Genomic DNA, 21,481 nt, shown 5'->3' with positions numbered 1-21,481 from the left:
CGGATGGATATACACACACCCGAGTACGAATTTGAAGATGCCATTGGCCTTTTTCGTTTACCAGACAGACATCACCAGCTTCTGCGTCTTTCATTTCCAAATAAATTTCCGAAATGTCAATGTTAACTCTATTACAATCAGTGAAAGCTATTGATGTTGCGATATATGGCGACTCCACCGGCTTTGCGACTTTTACCATTCGATTGTTCTTGAGAAGCCCTTTCCAACCGTATACGATCTCTGTATTTGGTTTTGGCTTTTCGACGCGTAAAGGCCGACATTATATATTTTTGATAATATTTTTTTATTCTAACATCTTTATTTTATTCACTGACACTATTTTACACTAATGTTTCACATACAATCGATAGATTGTGACGACAGCTGACGATTAAAACTTAAACAAACATCTTAGCTTCTCCGAGTCAAAAGTTATGCTAATTGCAAATCTCGATACGCAGCAAAATTATCTCAAAATGGCGGCGCTTCCCCCTCCACCTCGCGCGATGTGTCACAGTCCTCGCTTATCGTAATGAATTCTTTGATCCTTTAGCTATCCAGTGGTCTAATTTAATTTTGGATGTAGACGATAGATTCGAAACTATAATGCCAAACTGTATCCCCCGATTTTGTTATCATTAGGTTTTTTTGGATTGCCTCCATATGATTCAAATTTAAAGACGTATTCACGACAAAAATTTATTTACAATAGTGAACAATTTATTAAAATATCACTTTTCGGACTCAGGGGACCTCTGGATATTTCAGTAGAAAAGTCAAAATTAGAAAATCTGCAAGAAATACAATGGTTTCTCTTAGCGGTGTAAGATAAAGTGAAAAATCAAATGTCCAATAACTATTTCATAGTTGTCAATATTATATTAAGGAAATATAAGAGGATATGTATACTTTTCTTTTGGACAGGAAGTGGTAGCAATGTTATTTATTGGCTGAACGCCAGTGGCTGTTAGTTATCGGTTTGGACCAAAGAGGTCCTGACGAACTGAGATGGCCTTCCAATACTACCACCAAAGAGACCACTTCTAGCTGCTATCGGCGTCTCCATCAACCTGCAAAACTGAGTTATCCTCGGCTATAGCCTCCCCACCCCCTCTACTCCACTATCCTAGGGCCTTATACTGTTACCCTTCTGTTCCACACCCTAAAGCCTTCCAATTCCCATAGATTTATCCCTTTTTACTATTTCCTGCACCACTTCTCCACCATAAACGAACTACTACAAATACACGAAGAGCTCTTCTTCTTACCTTATCCTGGGACCTCTGGAACCAGGATAAACAAGGATTGCCCAGACAATCCTGTCAGTGAGTGAGTGAGAGAGAGAGATAGTTGCACCAAACTCTTCTAATATAGCCACTTCCGCTTCTATAAGCCACCTAAATATTACCCCGTTCTACAACACTAAGGACCTCTGCATCACTTCCCCTGGCTTGGAGTAATTTTCCATCTTTCACTTATCCGCTGGTGCGCGCACTCTAACCTCCCTATCTTCTAGAGCAAAGCTGTTCTAGCACTAAAGAAAGCGGTGACGAGGGGGGGAAGATGGTTTCCTAAATCCTTTTGGGAGATCCCAAGACCAATTAAGGAACTAAGCTAGGAAGAAAGAGAGAGAGAGAGAGAGAGAGAGAGAGACAGTTCCTTCCTGCTACTAGGAAATCTTAACGCAAAGCCTTAGCAGGAATCCGGTTTTCAATTAATACAATCGATATGAACTTAATAATTGAAGCGATGAAGTATTAAGTAGTTGTAGAGACTATTTTGAAGCATCAACTTTGAGGGGTTATCAAAAAGTTTAAAATCGCAGTAAGTTTAATAAATTCAATATGTGGCTTAGCAGCCAACTGAAAATGCGACAGTTTTGGGGGCGTAAACTGCTTAACGGAAGGAAGTGCTACTTTACTCGAACTTTTTTTTGAGCATTTTGAGAGTTTCCCAAAAAAAGCTCCAATGACTTTTTCTTTGAGCTTTAATAGTTGCCTTCTTGTAGCAATATCAGAAGTATATTCTCAAAATAATCTTGAACTCACATCAAATACAACTTTATTCTATGTAGAAAGTAAATATTTAAAGCTGTATCTCATATAGAAATCAATACAACATTTACATAACATAACCTTATTGTATTAAATTAATTCGTATTAATATCGCTAATGAATATGGTCGTAGAAATCTATGTGTGATAAGCTTCTTATGTTGGACTTTGATGTGAAGGATTCATATCATGTAAACAATAATTTCACAGATGGAAGAAGCATGACAGAATCATGTAGATATTACGCAATAAATTCGTTGAAATATACTTGTTTCAGGAAACCCTGAAACTTCTATTATGCAGAGAAACCAAAAGGCACTAAAAAAGTGTTTTCACGTTATATATAGTTTAGCGAAACACCTGGAGAAGGGAAACATTTAAATTTTTTGAGGACGCATTGATTTCGTTTTAAAAACTACTAACTATAATCAATTTGGTGGGATGATTTTATTTTTTTTCAGGCGGGGCTTTACGTCCAACTACTAAATTAGGTGTCGTGGACGGAGGCGACTAGCAAACATACTTTACCGTTAAATTTCTCATATTAAACCGTTAAATAAAATCCAAGGCCTAGACCGGGGGAATTGAACACACTAAACCAGCAATACATCTTAGCTTTGCGGGTCTAGCCTATAACCGCCTAACTTACTTTACTATAAAATTCTCATATTAACCATTAAATAAAATCCAAGGCCTAGACCGGGGGAATTGAACACACTAAACCAGCAATACATCTTAGCATTGCGGGTCTAGCCTATAACCGCCTAACATACTTTACTGTAAATTTCTCATATTAACCGTTAAATAAAATCCAAGGCCTAGAGACCGGGAATCAAACCCAGTACCACAATGCATATTAGCTTTGCAGATCTCGCCTCTAACCGCTCGGCTTCCGTGGCGCCCATTTGGAGGGATGATTTTATTATACTACATGTATTATGAAAAGTAGGTAATAGTGTAATTAAATGCAGCACTATTCGTTCGTAGATATAGAGAAATTTTCACTAAACAATAATGAAAGCTTTTCCACAAGAAATAATTACGTATTTATAGCGGAGAAGAAGTATACGTACATGAAATATAAATGAAAATTAAATTCGTTACATAAATGAATTTGAGTGGAAAAACTATCCCTGTTATATTTACAAACATATTGCTTTAATTTCCACTGAATCGTGAAAATTTAGATAGTAATTTTCCCAAATATATTGTTTCATAAATAATATGGCTTACATATTTCCAGCATTTATTTTAATAAACCCATATTCCATAATACATAAACCGTGGACGGGTTAAAATTTTGTTTCAGATTATACCCCTGCACCCTATCGGGTTTTCCGCTCCTTTTTCTGCCTGCAGGAAAAACTAGGGTTTTTCAACTTCATAATTATTCTAAGTTCTTGAAGATTTAGTGATTCCAGGCTACCGCCAGCAAGGTTTTTTTTTCCCTTACTTTTCTTGCTCCTCCATCATTCTCCATCCTTTCCAGATGAAGAAGAAACTATTTCCATGGAAACTGGAAATGTCTCGTCGCTCTTTTGACGAATGATAAGCATAAGGGAATAGGGAATAGGCAAGGAATGACATGGACAAGACAGAAGACACACCAACCAATGATGTAGAACAGAGGTGAGCAACCTTTTTAATCAATGGGCCAATTTAAATTTAAAATTTTTTTTGCGGGCCGCACATAGATTAACTCTTACTAATAATTTACTAAACGTCCGTATTGCATGTTTAAACACGTCGTCGACAAGTAACTCGCCATAAAAAAATATTTCGGTTTAGTATGTACTACCATTTTATTATAATTAATTTTATAACAATATATTGATGGGAGAAAGTCGATTAAATAAATTCAATTTTAGAAATGCTTGGCGGGCCGCGTGTTGCTCATCCCTGATGTAGAACATTGTAAACTTTGTAAATTGGCCCTGAAGATGACCCTAGATCCCTAGGTCGAAAGCTAGGCATAATAAAGTTTGTCAAGACTGAAAATGGCATTAATTTTTCATCCTATTGAAACCATGATTCGGTCACCAAAAATTATGAACAGTAATAAGGGAATAGATTAACTCGGACGTTTAGATACCTTAATAGTCAGTCAGATACTTCTTTAACAAACATTCTTGTATGTACGAACAAAGCTCAAGTATTTGACGTGTATAACTTTACGATATTACTAAGGCAATGAGATTACGTAGTATTTTGTTACAAGAGTAATGTTCAATCTTCGCCTATTAAAACTATGTGTAATGTTATTATTTCAGTCAGTAATGCGGAGGTTTTATTTATGATTTTGTATCGCCTAGATTCCTATTTACTAACAGTTTATGTTCTGTTGAGTTTCATTTTCCTTTTTCTCTTTAAGTTCACCTGTAGATGTATTAAAACTGTCCGGTAGGACAGTTGTATAAGGGTTGACCATCAAAAACTGCACGAAAAAGCGTAACGTTGAAAAACACCCAACTTTGACAATTTTTTTCTCTTTTTCTATAAAAGATAAAATTTCCAAATTTTCTTTAAAATATAGAGCAAACACTCCTTTATAGCTGTAATTTTTTTGCAACCACCCAGATCTAATAGGTTTCGAGAAAAAAGTTGCCGAAAATGAGCAAAAACGGCTTTTTCAAAAAATGTTCTTGTTCTTGTTCTTGTTCTTCTTCTTCTTCTTCTTGTTGTTCTTGTTGTTACCTTTTTTGTAAACAACGTAGCGCCTAAACGCGTGAACCGATTTTCATGAATAAGGTGTCATTCGATTCGGAATTTTATGTAGATGTGCCTTTTGGGGGTCTCGGCCCTGTACATCGAATGGGAGAGGAGTTAGCCCCCTTTATGTAAGGCCCCCTCCAAAATTATTATTACTAATTACTCTGTAAATCTTGGCCCGATTTTGATAAAATTTGATAGGATGATAGGGTTAGGGCTCCCCTACATAACAATAAAGCGACGATCTGCTCTTACACTTGTTAAGGGGAAGTATAGCAATCGTTTCAAATTATCGACACGTGAACCGATTTTCATGAATGAAGTGTCATTCGAATCAAAATTTTGTACAGATTTGTACTTTAAAAGTCTCGACGCTATGCCTCATAAGAAGGGAAGTTTGCCCCACCCAAATAAGGCCCTTTCTAAAACTATTATTACTAATATTTCTACAAAGCTTAGTCCGATTTTGATAAAATTTAGCACAAAGAAGTGATTAAAGCTCCTCTACATGGCTGTGAAGTGCCATCATGCTCTTACACCTACTAAGAGGAAGTACTGCAATCGTTAAAATTATCAATGAGTGAACCGATTTACATTAATGAATTGTCGTTCGATTCAAAATCTTTGCCTTTTAGGGAGAAGTACTGTAATCGCAGTTTATTTTTCTTGCTCCTCTTAAAAGGAAGTACTGAAATCGCAGTTTAATTTTGCTATTTACGTAAAAATACCTTCCTATTTTATTCAAAACGCTTTCTCAAAAAAAAATGGTTATTGAGGATGGTTTGGGGACCGCAACTATAACCATTCTTTAAAAAGATCTCTCCAGTGGTAGTTACGGTTCCGATTTAACACCATATCAGGTTATAATGATAGAATAGCTTATTCCAAATTTTAAAAAAATCTGTAAAGCAGACGTAACTTTGCTAATAGACAAAAAGGAAAATCTATCCAAAAGGTACAAAAATCTCCTTAACAAAAACTTACAGTTTAAAATGTTAAGTATAAGGGTTGATTAAACGCCAAAAGGTACACAAATCAGCAAGTACCCAACATTTCATTAATACTTCATTGATATTATTTAAGTAATTTTACCGCATTAATTTTCATTAATATTTTTTAAGAATTTATTAGATGTCACATACCCTTATGCTGGCCAGTTCATTCATAATAGTTATAATTGTGATAAAATGTATATTATATCTTCGTATAAATAGGTACTTTATTTTAACTCTATTCCAAATTATTCTTCTGATTCTGAAGTTGTCACATATACATGCATGTTAAATTAGAAAAAGACAAATTTAGAGTCGGCTACTGTTTAAATAAGCAATATTTCAGTCTTGAATTCGTCTTACCGAAATATTCGTGATGACAAATAACACACAGTTAATAACAAGTAGATTATTCAACATTATTTATTCATTTCTCAATTGTAATTTAATTTAGTTCCCCTAATTTTACTTATGGTAAAATACTGGAATAATTAGCTGCCCTAAAAATATGCATATCTTATTTATTTTATATTACATGTATACAACATTGTGGGAAGAACACCTAGATTGAGAATGTAATTGAAGAAAACTATATTATTTGCGATAAAGCCAGATTATTTATTACTTATTATTACAAACGTTTGACTACTACATAAAATAACAATTACTTTAACCGAAGAAAGAACTTAAACCGACGATTTTTATTTAAAAATAAAAATAAATAAATAAAATCATTGATGTACGAATGTTGGTGTAAGCAATTTTTAAAAAATTTTATGAATTTTTTAGCCTCATATTTTTTTATTTTTTATAACGTTCTCTTTTTTACCTGTAATCAATAGTTTGATTATTATAGATAAATAGATATTACAGTCAATCTAAGTTAAATGGTGTGCTACTTGAACAAATATTTTGTAGATGAAAATGGCCAGCATAAGGGTATGTGACATCTAATAAATTCTTAAAAAATATTAATGAAAATTAATGCGGTAAAATTACTTAAATAATATCAATGAAGTATTAATGAAATGTTGGGTACTTGCTGATTTGTGTACCTTTTGGCGTTTAATCAACCCTTATACTTAACATTTTAAACTGTAAGTTTTTGTTAAGGAGTCACGTTTAAGTTCTGTATAAGTTTGTTTTTTTAAATCTTAATTCTCATAGTACAGTAAAAGGTTAACTCTTTCTGTAACACGCAACTTTGTATAAATACAGAAATAAATAAATAAATATAAAAAAAGAAAAAAAAAAAGATTAACTCGGACCAGGTTGGAATTACAGTAACGACTGTACCTGCCCAGAAACAGATAGCACCCTCAGGTCGCTATTCTCTCATTGGATGACTTACCTTAAAGAAAATGTTTCCTGAAGCAACATACACCTTCAGAACTAGCACATACATAACATGGTATTTACCACATTTATGTTTTGAAAGGACAAATCGGCTGTGGTGAATCACTTAAACTTTGCAGATGCCCAACTTACTTTGAGCTTCACTCATCGAAGTTGTTCTCCCTTCAAAGCAAGACCAAAGAAAATTGGAACAACCTCAAAACATTCTACTGATTTTAATCGCTAATAATATCTTAGAATATTTGCGGGCAGCTAAAGTGGGCAGCAATCCATTATTCTAAAGGTTTTTAGTCTGAGGATTGATTCAAAACAGGAAGTTCATGGAAACAGCTTTGCTATTTCCTTGCGGAAGTTGGCGAACTTGTTCAAAGCAGTTAACACGAAAATATCAAGTATTCCTAGCATAAGTACTCCCTTACTACTTCATTCTACAACACAATTTCTCATATTGCTTTTCCTACGCTCTCTCTCATCTTTTTTATTTCACAAAAGAAAACTGGGAAAACTTCTTGATCATGATCTCGCTTGATCTTCGAAACGTTGGATTTTATATTGGATACGTTATTACACATACTTGGGAATATACTTCAAGTGAGCAATATGAGCTGGAAGAAAGAAAACTTGAGATGAAATAGCAACTGTGGGAAGGTAGCACGATGTATCTAAAGTATCCCGTAATCTATCTATAAAACATGAAAGCATAATACACGTTTCTTCTGTATTAAGGTTACCTGGAAACTGTGTTCAAAGAAGAGCTGGATTAAGGAGTGCGTCAGCTTAAAAAGAAATAAAATGTATAGGGTTTTTTTTTCGAACTTTATTTTTTTTTGAAATGTTATAACTCTGAGTGTGCAAGAAGAAATGATGCTGCAAATAAATCTCTTGTGAAAATTCAAGCAACTTTTCCATACCACAATTCTTTTTGTCAAACTAGGTATTTCCATTCAAACCTTTATACAATGGAATGTTGTTCATCGTTTTTTTGGTGACTGAATCTCTGATGTAAAAGGAAGAAAATCTATTCCCAATTTCAGTCAATTTCTTTTGTTTTACTAAGCTTACGGACCTAGAGACTATCTTCAGGGCTTGTGCCTACGGACAAGTATGGCATTTTCTACATTTTTAACATTAAAAGGTTGGTGCGCCTTCAGTTCTGACTGTTTAGGTGCTAAAAAAGCGTAAGCCCTGAAGATAACTTAGTCCCTAGGTTGCAAGCTTCGTACAAAATATTTAGCGATAGTCTTATCCCCAATCCCAAATATCCAAGATTTCCTGTCCTCCCACTGCCCTTCCCGAAGGCCTCTAGAGGCCATTCCCTCGGTAATTCCCTCCATCCAAGTTTTCCTAGGCCTTCCTTCCCTTCTCCTCTCACTAGGAATGAAATCAATCATCCTCCTAGGCCATCTCTCACCACTCATACGCATCACGTGGCCGTACCATTTTAATTTCAGTGTTTCAATGGAATACAAAATGTTTTTTTTTTTTGTATTCCAACACGTCTTCGGATTTCCGAATTAGGCACGTGCCATATCTTGGAGACCCCACAGCTTCTTCTCCAGAATTCCATTTCTAAGGCCAAATAGCCTATCTTCCATTTTCTTTGTTAGGCTCCAAGTAGAGGGTTATATTTGCCAAGAAAACGAAGTCTTTCTTCCTTTTACTAATTTTAGATTGTTAAATTGGGAATTTCAATGAAATGACCACTTACAGGGATAGTTTATCCCAACTTTGAACTTCTCTAAAACGAATTCTCTTAAAAGTATGCTTTATTAAGAGAAAGCGAACGAAAAAGACAATATTTATTACAGTGAAATAGTAATGAGGCAAATACCTAAACTTTTATTGCATGTTTATACATGAACAAAGAGATATTTCTGGTAGAAGTCTGCGTTTTGGAAACCAAATCTGCCAGAAACTTTACTTCACTTTTGATTTGGGCGAGCTCAATAATGAATTCTCAATTCGAATGGATACTGAGAGAAATTTGACATTATTACAAATGTTTTTTTTTCTCTTTAATAGCAGCTGTTAGAGAAAGTAACAAGGGTGTGAGGTTAAGAGGTAGGTCTTGCATTTCATACGACAATAGTGGGAGGAGGGAAGTAGTATTGGGAGGGGATGACACTAACCTACTCTGCATTACCTTCCTTTATCAATTTCTCACCGCTTTCCCCTTATTTTAGCCCATTCACTTCAACATCTCATTGCAACCCGAAGGCTCGATGCAAAGAGACTTCTCTTGATACCCTAGCTCTAGCTAGGGCACAAAGTACTGTCAAAGCTATATAAGCCTCTCAATATAAACCGCTACTGTATAAATTAAAGCACACAAACACCAACCCAAGGCGCTAATTTCTCTTGCCAAAGACCCTAAATCAAAGAGACCTGGGTTCTTAGTGAAACGGTCCTGATTACAAATTCTCTTTGCTCTTAGTTTGCGATTCTCAAATTTTCTCTAACTTATATTATAGCCGGGGGAGGAGGGTTTTGGTTTAGTGGTCAAGAGCGTGACTTTGTAAGTGGGAGATCGCCGCTTAAGACTACTTTTTATTTTTCAATTCAATGCAAACTTTATTTGTATAGAGATACAATGTATCTGTTACTAAGGAGTTCCAAGTTCATGTTCAGTTTATAAACTTTGTAAAGTGTAAGATCTTAATTTTAAAACTTTTTTTAAATAATTAAAAATTGCTTACATATTTTTCTCTTCAAAATTATTAATTAATTTACAAAGTTCTTTAGGATTATTATATTTGTTTATATGGAGTTGGATTCTAAAACTTTCATAGACTGGCAGCTGATAAACAATTAATGTTTCCGGCTCGTTCTTATTTACACATTAAACAATGATCTTTGGGTTTGATTGTGACAAAATTACATTATTGATTTTAAATTTAGTAACATATTGGGCCACCCAATCTTATAACTACTTTTTATTTGTTAGAAAAAATTATTTATAGTAAAATATGAGCTTCCTGGTCCACGCTCACGACATCTAATTGGTAGTTGGTCGTTAAGCCCCGCCTGAAAAAAAAGAGGCGTTTACTGTATCATAACCTCAAAGCCTACCACCAATCAAAACCGGAGAATGTATTCACCATTTTTAAAGGGCGTTGAATTTTTTGTTTTTAAATAACACTAGAGTGTACTATACGACTTTTTCTTTCTGGTTTCGAATCCAGTAGCTATTCAATCACGTCCTTACCGGATCACCAACTTGTTGTGAGTCTAATGAAAAAAGAATGTGCCATTTTTATAAAAAAAAATGATTTAAGGCGCGTCAACATCTCAGGTTATTGGCGCCCGTAGCTTTTTTCAGTGCACTGCCGGCCTCCGTACAGTGTTCTTTCGTTACGTCAACACTGTCCATCACCGGACAGTAAGCTGTAAGCAGCTCCAAGGAAGAGAAAATCTAAAGGGTCAACAGCCGGATTCAAACCCGGGACCTCCGCGGGGGAATCCAATACGCTAACTGCATAGCTAATCCCTTCTCCCAATGTGCCATATTGTTGCGTTTATGGTACAGATACAACCGGATGGACAGACAGATTATAGAAATCAGATTGTTGGACTAAGGAGACTTCAAAATGGTTTATTTCGGTGATAAACTAGAAATTTCAAAAACTTAAATTCAAAACTCATGGCCATCTTTCTTGTATTTGCAATACTTTAAGTACTTCTTTCTGTACTTAAGTCTGTCTCAAGAGGAAATACCACATCTTACTCCTTTCTCATCCCCCCCGCAGACCATCGGAAAATAAACCTCTGCCCACAAACTTCCGAAACTATTGAAACAACAATAGAATTGTCACCCAAAACAGCCCACTTAACTGACAATGAATCCCAACAACTTCCCGAGAGCCTGTAACATTTTAAGTTGAACCACTTTGGCTGTACTGTACTACAATAAAGATGGAGAAACACTCCACTAGCGTGTGGAAAGGATAATGGGTGAAGGCGAGGAAAGTGTACAAGACTATATTGCCTTCAAGCCACAGCTTCTGGGAAAGCTTCTCTGGAAAATGGAAAGACTATGTTAGTAGGAAATATAAACTGGTTTTAGGCAATAGAACAACAACCTCTAGTACTACTAAACCATCAAAGTTTTGAAGAATAACAGGGGTTGGTGGAGATATTTAGATGAGCCAAAATTCTCTTCTGAACTGTAGATGCGAGCACAGGAGAGGAATGTTGCGGGCTATGAAGGGGGAGCATGGGAAAAATGGGTTTTCTTGAAAAAAAAAAAAACATGGAGGTAGTTTACTGACCTAGATGAAACCCAGTCATAGTTTATATGTCGCCTGAGTACTCCATAGAGTGTATACGTGGGTGTAAGTATGAGAAAGAGGAAGTGACTCCTCATCATCATCACCACCCAAGTTTCTGTTTTTTTTTTCTCATGAGCGTATCGCTCCAGGAAGTGGGGGAAAAGTTCTCCTTTTAATGCTTTTACTTTCAAGGAGTAGAAAACTGCGGCACCCGCCAAAAAGTGAGTACTGTAACAATATCTTGCTGATGACGCCATCACTTTAGGAAGCGGATATAAAATATCATCTTCAGCGTACCATTGGAATGACATCATTCATTTTGGAATGATGTACTTAGATAGAAATAATCTTAAATTTTCTACTTTTGCTCTCACATCAGCTGTTCCCTCAAATCTAACTTCTGAAACTTCATAGGATTTGACAGTTTTTTCAGGCCTCCCAGAACGAACCATCTTAGAAAAAAAAAACACTAATAAATAGTTGTCCAGGAAGTAACTACGCCAAAGTTCATAATTTACCCAAATATAATTGGTTCTCTCAGCTTTCTATTTTCTTGCAGAGTGTAGATCAAGCACATGTCTTGTCTATAGAAGATCCCGTTGATTTTAAGAAAATAATCCCTATAGTACTGTCCAAATAAGATCTTTATTTAAAGAATGCAGATATTGAATCTCTTAATAACTCCAATTTTAGTCTCTACTATTATGGTCTGAATCACTACAGTTTGCAACCTCAAAAATACCTTCTACATAAAGTACCGTTAGCAGTAACTAGAGTATTTGCACAGTTTACAACTTCAGCTCAATACAGTATTTCATTAAACAACAATAACAATAAGTATACAATCAATCCAAAAACTTTTGTCAGTTTTGTGATTTGAAAGTGAAGGAAGATTTGCCACAGATATTGTTTATTGGTCCAGCGTATTTCTCAATTGGACAGAAATATTTAGAAAGATGTTCTTCTTGTATCATCCTCTCTGTTAGGATCAAAATGATAAATTTATTATGAATTATGTATTTATTTATTTAAAAGATTGTCTGAGAAGAAGAGCCCAACTTTATCTTAATTTTGTGTACTAATCTTATAGTTTATTCAGTTTCATTTATATTTCTTATTACTATTTACTTAATGAAAGTTTCTTTCTTTACTTATTCGGTTTTTGAAAGTATTAGTTTACTTTTGTATTAATGAGCTCAACTCTTTGACTGTATGTGATTGCATAAAATAAATAAATAGATAAATAGTTGGCCAGGAAGTTCAACAGGACTTTTGAACATTTTTTGAAAATAATTGACTTCCGAGTAACTCCAGGGGGTGGTTACATCAAACTAGTGGTCAAGGGATGAGGGGGTGGCATGACCACACTCAACCCAGTGGGAATAGAGCAGGGCTTCACCTGCTATTCCTTTAAGACCGTCCGAGCGCAGCATCTAGTTTTATACTGCAACCTTCTAGAAGTGGCCCTGTTATTTTGTACAGAACTCGGCGGATCTAATAGACCTGGACGTCGATAAAAGACGCCGGCCGGTCATCCAGGATGCTATCGCTCGTGGGTAACTCTGGAGTTACACCTCCTTACTCCCTAGTAATCCTTTCGGAACCTGAGTTTATTATTTTAGATGAGTGTTGTAGGAATATCTGCCAGGCACCGGTAAATGGGGACATAATAGATTTTGAAGATTGCAATGCATTGTTATTCCCTCCCTCCAGAAAGAAAAACAAGGAAAATGGACAAAGACCATTCCTTTCAAAGCCGCCTTAATGTATGAGGGATAACAGCAGTTTAACTAACATGTTAAAGATATTTCTAAACAAAAAGAAAGGGAGTATGATTAAGAGTCGCTTAAAATTAAAGTGTTTAGATAGGAAATGCGAAAGACCAGGATATAGGGACTTCGGAAGCGGCTGAAATAAGTACAAGAACGGGAAGGCCTTAAAAACCACTTAGCAATTAAGTTAGTTGATTAAAGTACAACAAAAAATTAAGGAAGAAAATCTAAACAAAATAAAGTAAAAAAAAAAAAATAAGTGTAAATAAATGAGATAAATAGTAAAGTAAATTTGAACACGTAATGTAAATAGAGCTTTAGGGTTTTGTAAGGAATACAGGGAGCAGCAGAGTAGAACAGGTAGAGAAGGGTTTCAGCCCATCAGCAATTATCTGATAGGGCTGTAGAATGAAACTCCCCAAGTTAATTACATCAGCTGTGAGTGTTCCTCCCCTCCACAGCTGTGAGTGTTCCTCCCCTCCTCAGCTCCCCTTTAGTACCCAAAGTTTCTACATGGAATTTAATTGATAAACACAACAAGAGGGGCCGAGCGGTGTGGGGGTGAATTGTATATTAAGGTGACGGTGTTTTGGTCAAGTCCCTAAATTTTGGTCCTCACCATCATCATCATCAGGGATTAGTTTGGAATATGTCCTCTCTGTTGCAGGTGTTATTAGAAGAAGGGGTTGGTAGGGTTTATTTCTTTGTCCTTAGCGGGTGGTTCATGTTATGCCCTTGGATATGTTCTACCAGGATGGGGTGTTGTTTTTTTTGCCATTGTGTGTTGGGTATGGTGGGCACAAAAAAACCAAGTTGATCAGTACTAAGTTGGGTAGGTGGTCCTCGGTTAGTTTGGTCATTATGAGTTGTTCTTTGGGTCAACCAAGAATGTTGGTGGGTTAGATGAAGTAAAATTGAGTTTTGGAGTATTCTATCCTGAATTCTCTTTCTCCTCTCTTTCAGGGAAACTCATCAGAGCACCTCTCAGAACAATGGCAGTAAGCATGCCATTCAATTTTAGCGTAACCCACTTTCCATTTCTCCCACACTTAATAAGATTCGCCTTCAGGGAAACTGGAAGCAAACACATAAAGTTAAATTAATAAAAATGAAGTTTTCGTCGACAATAATTCCAGCAACTTCCGCTAAAGCGAATATATGTGTGCTTTTCTGTTTGTATGTTGTTCTCTTATTCCCGGAGTCGTGGGCGTGAGATCCTCAGGGCACTGCTCTCTTCTTACCTAACTTCAACCTCGTTCTGAGTCGTTTATTCGAGAGAAGATTTTTTTTAAAAGTAGGGTTCTTCCACCATTCCTTATCGTAATTTCGACTTCTTTCAAGTATCTTAAGAATTTCATCTGTCCTGAATGCAACGAATCGATTCTGAAAACAGTCGGGAGATATACCCGCTACAGTTGGGTTTCCCCAATTTCAAATTTCTGTTAAGCAGAAGGAAAAAGTTGAAAAAAGAAAAGTTACTTACATCAACGTTGACCCCAGGCAGAGGAAAAATCCTGGTATGAGGATGCTCTTTAGGCACGTATCTAAAGAATTCCTCACGACCTTTGTACCACTTGACTGTGTACAATTCCTCACCTTCTAGATCGTAATTGCACTGCAATGTAGCACTCTGGCCAGGAGTCACTGCTACCGGTGCCTTCAACCATACGGATTTTAAACCACGGACACCTGTAAAAAGAAATAACATCATAGTTTTGTAAAAATATATTATAAATAACCTCAAAGTTTGCCTCTTGCAATGTCTATATTAATATTTAATGCATGAAATATTACGTTAGAATGGAATTAAAGAGGTTTAGCCAATCTATCCCAAAAAGTGTTTTATAGAATTTCCCGTAGAGTCCCTGCGGGTGTCCCCGTCTACAAACATGAACAACACAAACTCTGACATCTGAAACATGCTCACAATTCAAATAAGATTTGTGGAGAAAGTTGATGTGAACAATATACGAGTATATTATATTTCATACAGGCGCCACAGTAGCCGAGCGGTTACAGGCTAGACCCGCAAAGCTAAGATGTATTTTGTGGTGCTGGGTTCGATTCCCCCGGTCTTAGGCCTTGGATTTTATTGTTAATAAAAGAAATTTACAGTAAAGTATGTTTGCTAGTCACCTCTGTCCACGACAGCTAATTGGTAGCTGGACGTTAAGTCCCGCCTGAAAAAAATAGGCAATTACTTTACTTTACTTACTTTTATATATATTTCATACTTAACAGACGGATACATTCTATGCAGTAACACTGATGGATTACGAAGTCGTAATATGTATATATTATTTACCTGTTTAATATCGTAATGTATCTATCCAAAGATCTGCACATATGTATTGATTATCCAAAGTTTTTAAAATTTTTGAATAGAATTTGAACTTATTGTGACTTTTTTTTCATAAGTTGCTCGTACTTGATATGTACATAGTTTTTTTTGTAGGAGAGCAGAGTAAAGTGCTCTGGTGAAATGGTAGAATGTAAACGAATTGAAACAGGTAACAGTTCAGACTCGGGAAAAAGCTGGATAAAAGACAGAGTTTCTTGAAGAAAAAAAAAAAGATAAAACACAATTAGAGAAAGAAGAGATAGAAGAGAAGAAAACCAAGGGCTGGTATGAGAGACGGTTGAAGATAAAATAAGACGGAGGGCAAATGTTGCAGTCAGTTCACAGCTTGTCTGACTTACAGAGACATGTACATCGGAAGTTAAAAAAGGAAAGAAAAATCTCTTCTGCCCTAGATTTCACGCCGCCAGGAGTACTGAGATAAAAAGTAATTAAGCAGGAAGAAGAAGAAGAAGTAGGCAAAGAATTCCTCCGTCCAGGAAAAGAAATATGGCCAGAGAATGAAGGGTGCAAAGAGAGAAGCAAACACTACTGGAAAACAAGAAACGAAGAAAAATCTTTACTACAGTTTAAGATAAAATTGTAAAATAAATGGTTGAAGAGAAAATTGGGTAAAGTAGGGAAAAGATAGCCCAGTTTTCTTGCTCGGAAAACTGCAGACATGAATCACATTCAGTTTCTGGAAGATAGTATCGAACGGCGCAGATTGTACTTGTTTGTATAAGTATAGCTGGGGGCCTATTGCCTATCTGAATTGAGGCTAAGTCCCTTTTAGCAGTGCATGAATTGTGGAATCTCAAGTACATCTGAAGTTCCAGTTGCTTCTGTTAAGTTTTAAGATGGAGATACTGGTCGTAAGATGCTGCTAGTCGACACTTCTGAGTAGGTTGCACTTGCTCCGAAGACTATTCGAAAATTATTACGGATGATGTTGTACAGAAACTTTGTAAGATAATGTCTCTTGATGTTTTGTAAAGTGCACGCATCAGTGAGAGTCTGGAGCGACGTAGAAGGAGAACATTGTTTGTTGGGTTAGGCTGCAGAGGAACCAGATCATTAACGGAATAATTTCACCGTGTAGAAGAGACCATTTTTGACAGGAACGGTAAGAATACAGTGGGAAATTTAAGGGTAACAACCAGTGGGAAGATTGATTGTTAGGGTTGGAGAAGATGTAGGGTTCGCCAAGAAGCGTTAGGACAGAAGAGTCCATCTATGGCCTTGGTCATAGGGCGCCCGCCTTGAAATAAACTCCCCCTAAGATTTTCTAGTGGTTCACTGAAGTTGGGGCAGAAAAGTTAGCCCTTTTAGGGCATGCATTGATAAGGTCCCATGCGATCTGGTCTGTTCCTGTCGCTCTTCACCGTCTGTTATCTTGAGACTTCAGCAAAATCAGAACAACCAACAGAATTTTTTTAAAAAATTCGTCTTTTAAAATAACGAGAACTTTTCATTCTTAAATCTAAACTTATCTCCACATGACTCAGTATTAATCTTCCAAGTTATCGTTTGCGTTCTCTATCCTATTATTTGTATTCTGAACTCCTTACATTTATTAATTAAGTAAAATAAAGTAACTGTCAATTTTTTCAGGCCGGCTTTACGTCCAACTACCAATTTGGGTCGTGGACGGAGGCGACTAACATACATACTTCACTGTAAATTTCTTTTATTAACCATTAAATAAAATCCAAGGTCTAAGACCAGGAATCGAACCCACTAAACCAACAATACATCTTAGCTTTGCGGGTCTAGCCTATAAACGCCTAACATACTTTACTATAAATTTCTCATATTAACCATTAAATAAAACACAAGGCCTCTAGACCAGGGAATTGAACCCACTAAACCAACAATACATCTTAGCTTGGCGGGTCTTGCCTATAACCGCTCGGCTACCGTGGCGCCATCCTCAGCATTTAGTATTTACTACAGCGATCGACTCAACAAGAAAAAAAGACATCCTAAAGTTGCAAATTATGAAATTACCAAAATTATCCAGTAAAACAGAGGACCTGTGTTTTTATTGGTGAACAAGTAGATCAGATCTGTTTCTATCAATAATTCTGTCAGTCTGCCAGTCCTTAATTAGCAGCTACCCTTTTTAGCTTCAAGCTCATGAAAGAATTCAATCATTTACCCAGTTTTTACAGGGTGGTTTCTGTCCTAGAAATTATGAAAAAGGGTGATAAATAGTTGAACATGAAGCACCAAAGACAAAGTAAAAGTCCCAAACTCATACGAGTATTTTATGATCCCTTTTTGAACTTTTGATTTTCTATTTTCTATTTTAAATCTTTCATAATGTTGTTTGCAACAACAACAACAACTGTACCAAATGATATCTTAATAATTACGAAATGGTGAAAATAAAATGAAAAATAAATTAAATTTGTTTTTCACCTTGTGTTGCACATTTAATTAGAATTTTCCACTCAGCGTACCCGTTTACAGTCTGTGCCAATATTGGTATAATTTCCCTAGGGCGTGATGATAAGACAGCCTGTCATTTTGTCTATTGTTGATGTAGCTGTCTGTGACGATGACAAGACAAGTAAGCAACATGAACAATTCTATAGTAGCTTTTCTTCATTTCCGTTTCTTACTTGGAAAGTGGAAGTATTGTGATTGTTCTTGTACTTAACTTTCACAAAGATTTCCCAATAATGCAGTTAACATGTTATAAGACCGTAGGAACTTACGATGGATTTTTCCAAGTGAATACGCAGTTTAATGAAAAATCGTTTGACAGGCTTTTCCAGAAAAAAGTTCAAGGAAATCTATCGAGTAAAGTGGAAATTCCTGTTTATTTTTCTCATTTTTTATTTTCATTTAATACGACAACATACTAATAATAAATTACAAATTTAACGTCATTTTCAATCCGGAAATGATATCGATTTAGCTACACGTATGACCTAATTAAAAGGACTTATTACATATTTGCTAATTATAGGAATTTTTAATTTATTAATAATCACGTGATTTAAAATGACGTCATAATTTGACACGTGAAAAGAGAGAGGGTAATAGAAAGAGAGTGAGTGTAATTAAGTTGTCCGTAACTACCAGAGGATTTTTACTGGACACCTGTCACAAATAAAATTAATATATTAATAATAATTAGAATTTAATTTATACAAAGCACGTCAGGTGCCAAGACTGTAAGCGCTTTAGTGGTATTGATTATAATTACAAAATATATGGAGGGGATTTTAGCTAAGTGGTTAGTGTAAAGATCCGCAGGTTCGAATCCTAGCTACTGGCTCTTCGGTTTTCTCCTCCCAGCAGCTCCTTACTGCTTACTGTCCTGCTTAGCTGTTTGCAACGAAAGAATAGTGTACGGAAAAAAAAAGCTCCTAAAGTAGGTTGATTTCGCATCGTTGACAATTACCCTCATCAGGAGATTTCGATGAATGGTCTTACCCCTAGTTAGTAGGTCGATTTCGCATCGTTGAGAATTACCCTCATCAGGAGATTTCGATGAATGGTCTTACCCCTAGTTAGTAGGTCGATTTCGCATCGTTGAGAATTAGCCTCATCAGGAGATTTCGATGAATGGTCTTACCCCTAGTTAGTAGGTCGATTTCGCATCGTTGAGAATTAGCCTCATCAGGAGATTTCGATGAATGGTCTCACCCCTAGTTAGTAGGTCGATTTCGCATCGTTGAGAATTACCCTCATCAGGAGATTTCGATGAATGTCTTACCCCTAATTACCTAATTAGTTGGTCGATTTCGCATCGTTGAGAATTACCCTCATCAGGAGATTTCGATGAATGGTCTTACCCCTAGTTAGTAGGTCGATTTCGCATCGTTGAGAATTACCCTCTTCAGGAGATTTCGATGAATGGTCTCACCCCTAGTTAGTAGGTCGATTTCGCATCGTTGAGAATTAGCCTCATCAGGAGATTTCGATGAATGGTCTCACCCCTAGTTAGTAGGTCGATTTCGCATCGTTGAGAATTACCCTCATCAAAAGGCATGTTCTCACTGCGCCGAAAGCAATATTAATTCTAACCGCAGCCAGTTTAAAGGCAGACCATTCTTCAGACGAAGCTGGACATCTTATATTGATGGATCTTATAGAAAGGAAATAAACAATACCCAACGACTATCAATCAAGGAATTCTAGCCTAAGTATCGAGTCTTTTTCAGCGACCCGCTGACACGAAGCCAACCTATTAGAACTGTTTCAGCAGGATGAAAAATGGTTCTCTAATGGCAAGAACTTACTTCTCTAGGCCTCTGCCAAGTCAGCTAGCCCCTTTTATAAGAAGTAAGAGGCGCAGCTGTCTCCCTAAACCAAATGCTGTTTCCGTTTAGAAGCTCATAGTAGTGGTTAACAAGTAAAAGTAAGATTGGACAGCGGATAGAATAGACAAGACCATTCACAAAAGTTTTTTTCCTTTAAGTAAAATGAAAGTTGACAATACCAACTTAGAAGAGTCATCAGCTGGTATGAATAATAATGCGAAAGATGTTAGCAATCAATCATCCCTGTCACCATGACAACCAACAAATCTCCTTAGAAAATCTCCTATCTCTTAAGCTGCCTATTTTACATACACATACACAAAGTAGAACAGATACATACAAATTACCAACACATCGAACTGTTTCGTCATCAACACCATCATCATCAGCAACAACAGCAAGAAGAAGAAGAGGAAGAAGAATACACATCAATGGTGGCCATATCTTGATGATTTGTATTATTATAATTTTGACATCATCAACATACGCACGACACGTACATTGTAAACACTCGATCAATTCGTGATACGGAAACTTAAATTCTAATCACACTCACACACACCAGAGTTGGGCACTGATTAAAAAAAAATTAAATTCTACATTTAATTGATTAAATTTTTTAATTGATTAAAATTATTATTAATTTTAATCAGAATTTAATCGTAATTTTAATCATATGACAATTATTTAATCAATTAAATTTCAGATTTAATCGTTAATCAAACTAATTTAATCATCCACTTTTATGGCTTTTCAACCAATGGTTCGAACCACGTTTTGGCGAGGCCATTTTTCTAAGCGTCTTCAATAAATAATTTTCGGTTAATTTTTGTAGACTTGGACTTCTTCACGAGTCTCTAGACCAGTGGTTCTTAACCTTTTCATAGACGCGGAACAAAATTACATCTATATATTTTCCACGCGGAACACTAACATTAAATAATTTGAAATTCGGTAATTAGCAAGAACTTAAAATTAAATTCAAATTAAAAAAAAGGAACCATTTTTTGTTTTCGTATCTTTCCTAAGTTTCTAAATTTCAATACATTTAAAACTGAAATTTCGCTGAACACATGGACCATATTCGCGGAACACCGGTTAAGAACCACTGCTTTATATCATCTAAAATTATAGATCTGTGCACAAAATAACTATAGTTTATAATTGAGAAAAACAAAGTGTACAAGAGAACAAAATTCCATACCAATACGTGGTTCACAGTGGGAGATATAGAACGGCCATAATTTTACAGAATTTCATGACCCAAAAAATTTTCAACCCTTGATATCTTCTACATTTATAGATCTGTGCACAAAATAACTATAGTTTATAATTGAGAAAAACAAAGTGTACAAGAGAACAAAATTCCATACCAATACGTGGTTCACAGTGGGAGATATAGAACGGCCATATATTTACAGAATTTCATGACCCAAAAAATTTCCAACCCTTTATATCTTATACCTTTTTAGATCTGTGCATAAAATAACTATAGTTTATAATTGAGAAAAACAAAGTGTACAAGAGAACAAAATTCCATATCAATACGTGGTTCACAGTGGGAGATATAGAACGGCCATAATTTTGAAGAATTTCATGACCCAAACAATTTTCAACACTCTATATCTTCTACCTTTTTAGATCTGTGCACAAAATAACTATAGTTTATAATTGAGAAAAACAAAGTGTACAAGAGAACAAAATTCCATACCAATA

The 21,481-nt window shown here is 35.8% G+C and overlaps 1 protein-coding gene across 2 annotated transcripts in view; it reads right to left on the bottom strand.

Moving 5' to 3' along the window:
* The window catches only part of LOC141458844 (cell adhesion molecule 2-like), a 601,780-nt gene that overhangs the window by 156,128 nt on the left and 424,171 nt on the right, over nucleotides 1-21,481 (bottom strand). For both annotated transcript variants that reach the window (XM_074137381.1, XM_074137380.1), the window contains exon 3: nucleotides 14,634-14,839. In XM_074137381.1, the coding sequence (XP_073993482.1) occupies nucleotides 14,634-14,839 (206 nt within the window). The remainder of the gene's footprint in view (nucleotides 1-14,633; nucleotides 14,840-21,481) is intronic.

This window comes from Rhodnius prolixus, unplaced genomic scaffold (genome assembly GCF_049639745.1).
Source record: "Rhodnius prolixus isolate KJV_2025 unplaced genomic scaffold, Rpr scaffold_5, whole genome shotgun sequence".
Classification (NCBI taxonomy): domain Eukaryota; kingdom Metazoa; phylum Arthropoda; class Insecta; order Hemiptera; family Reduviidae; genus Rhodnius; species Rhodnius prolixus.
Note: the sequence above shows the minus strand (reverse complement) of the source record. Positions and strands in the feature narration are given on the sequence as shown.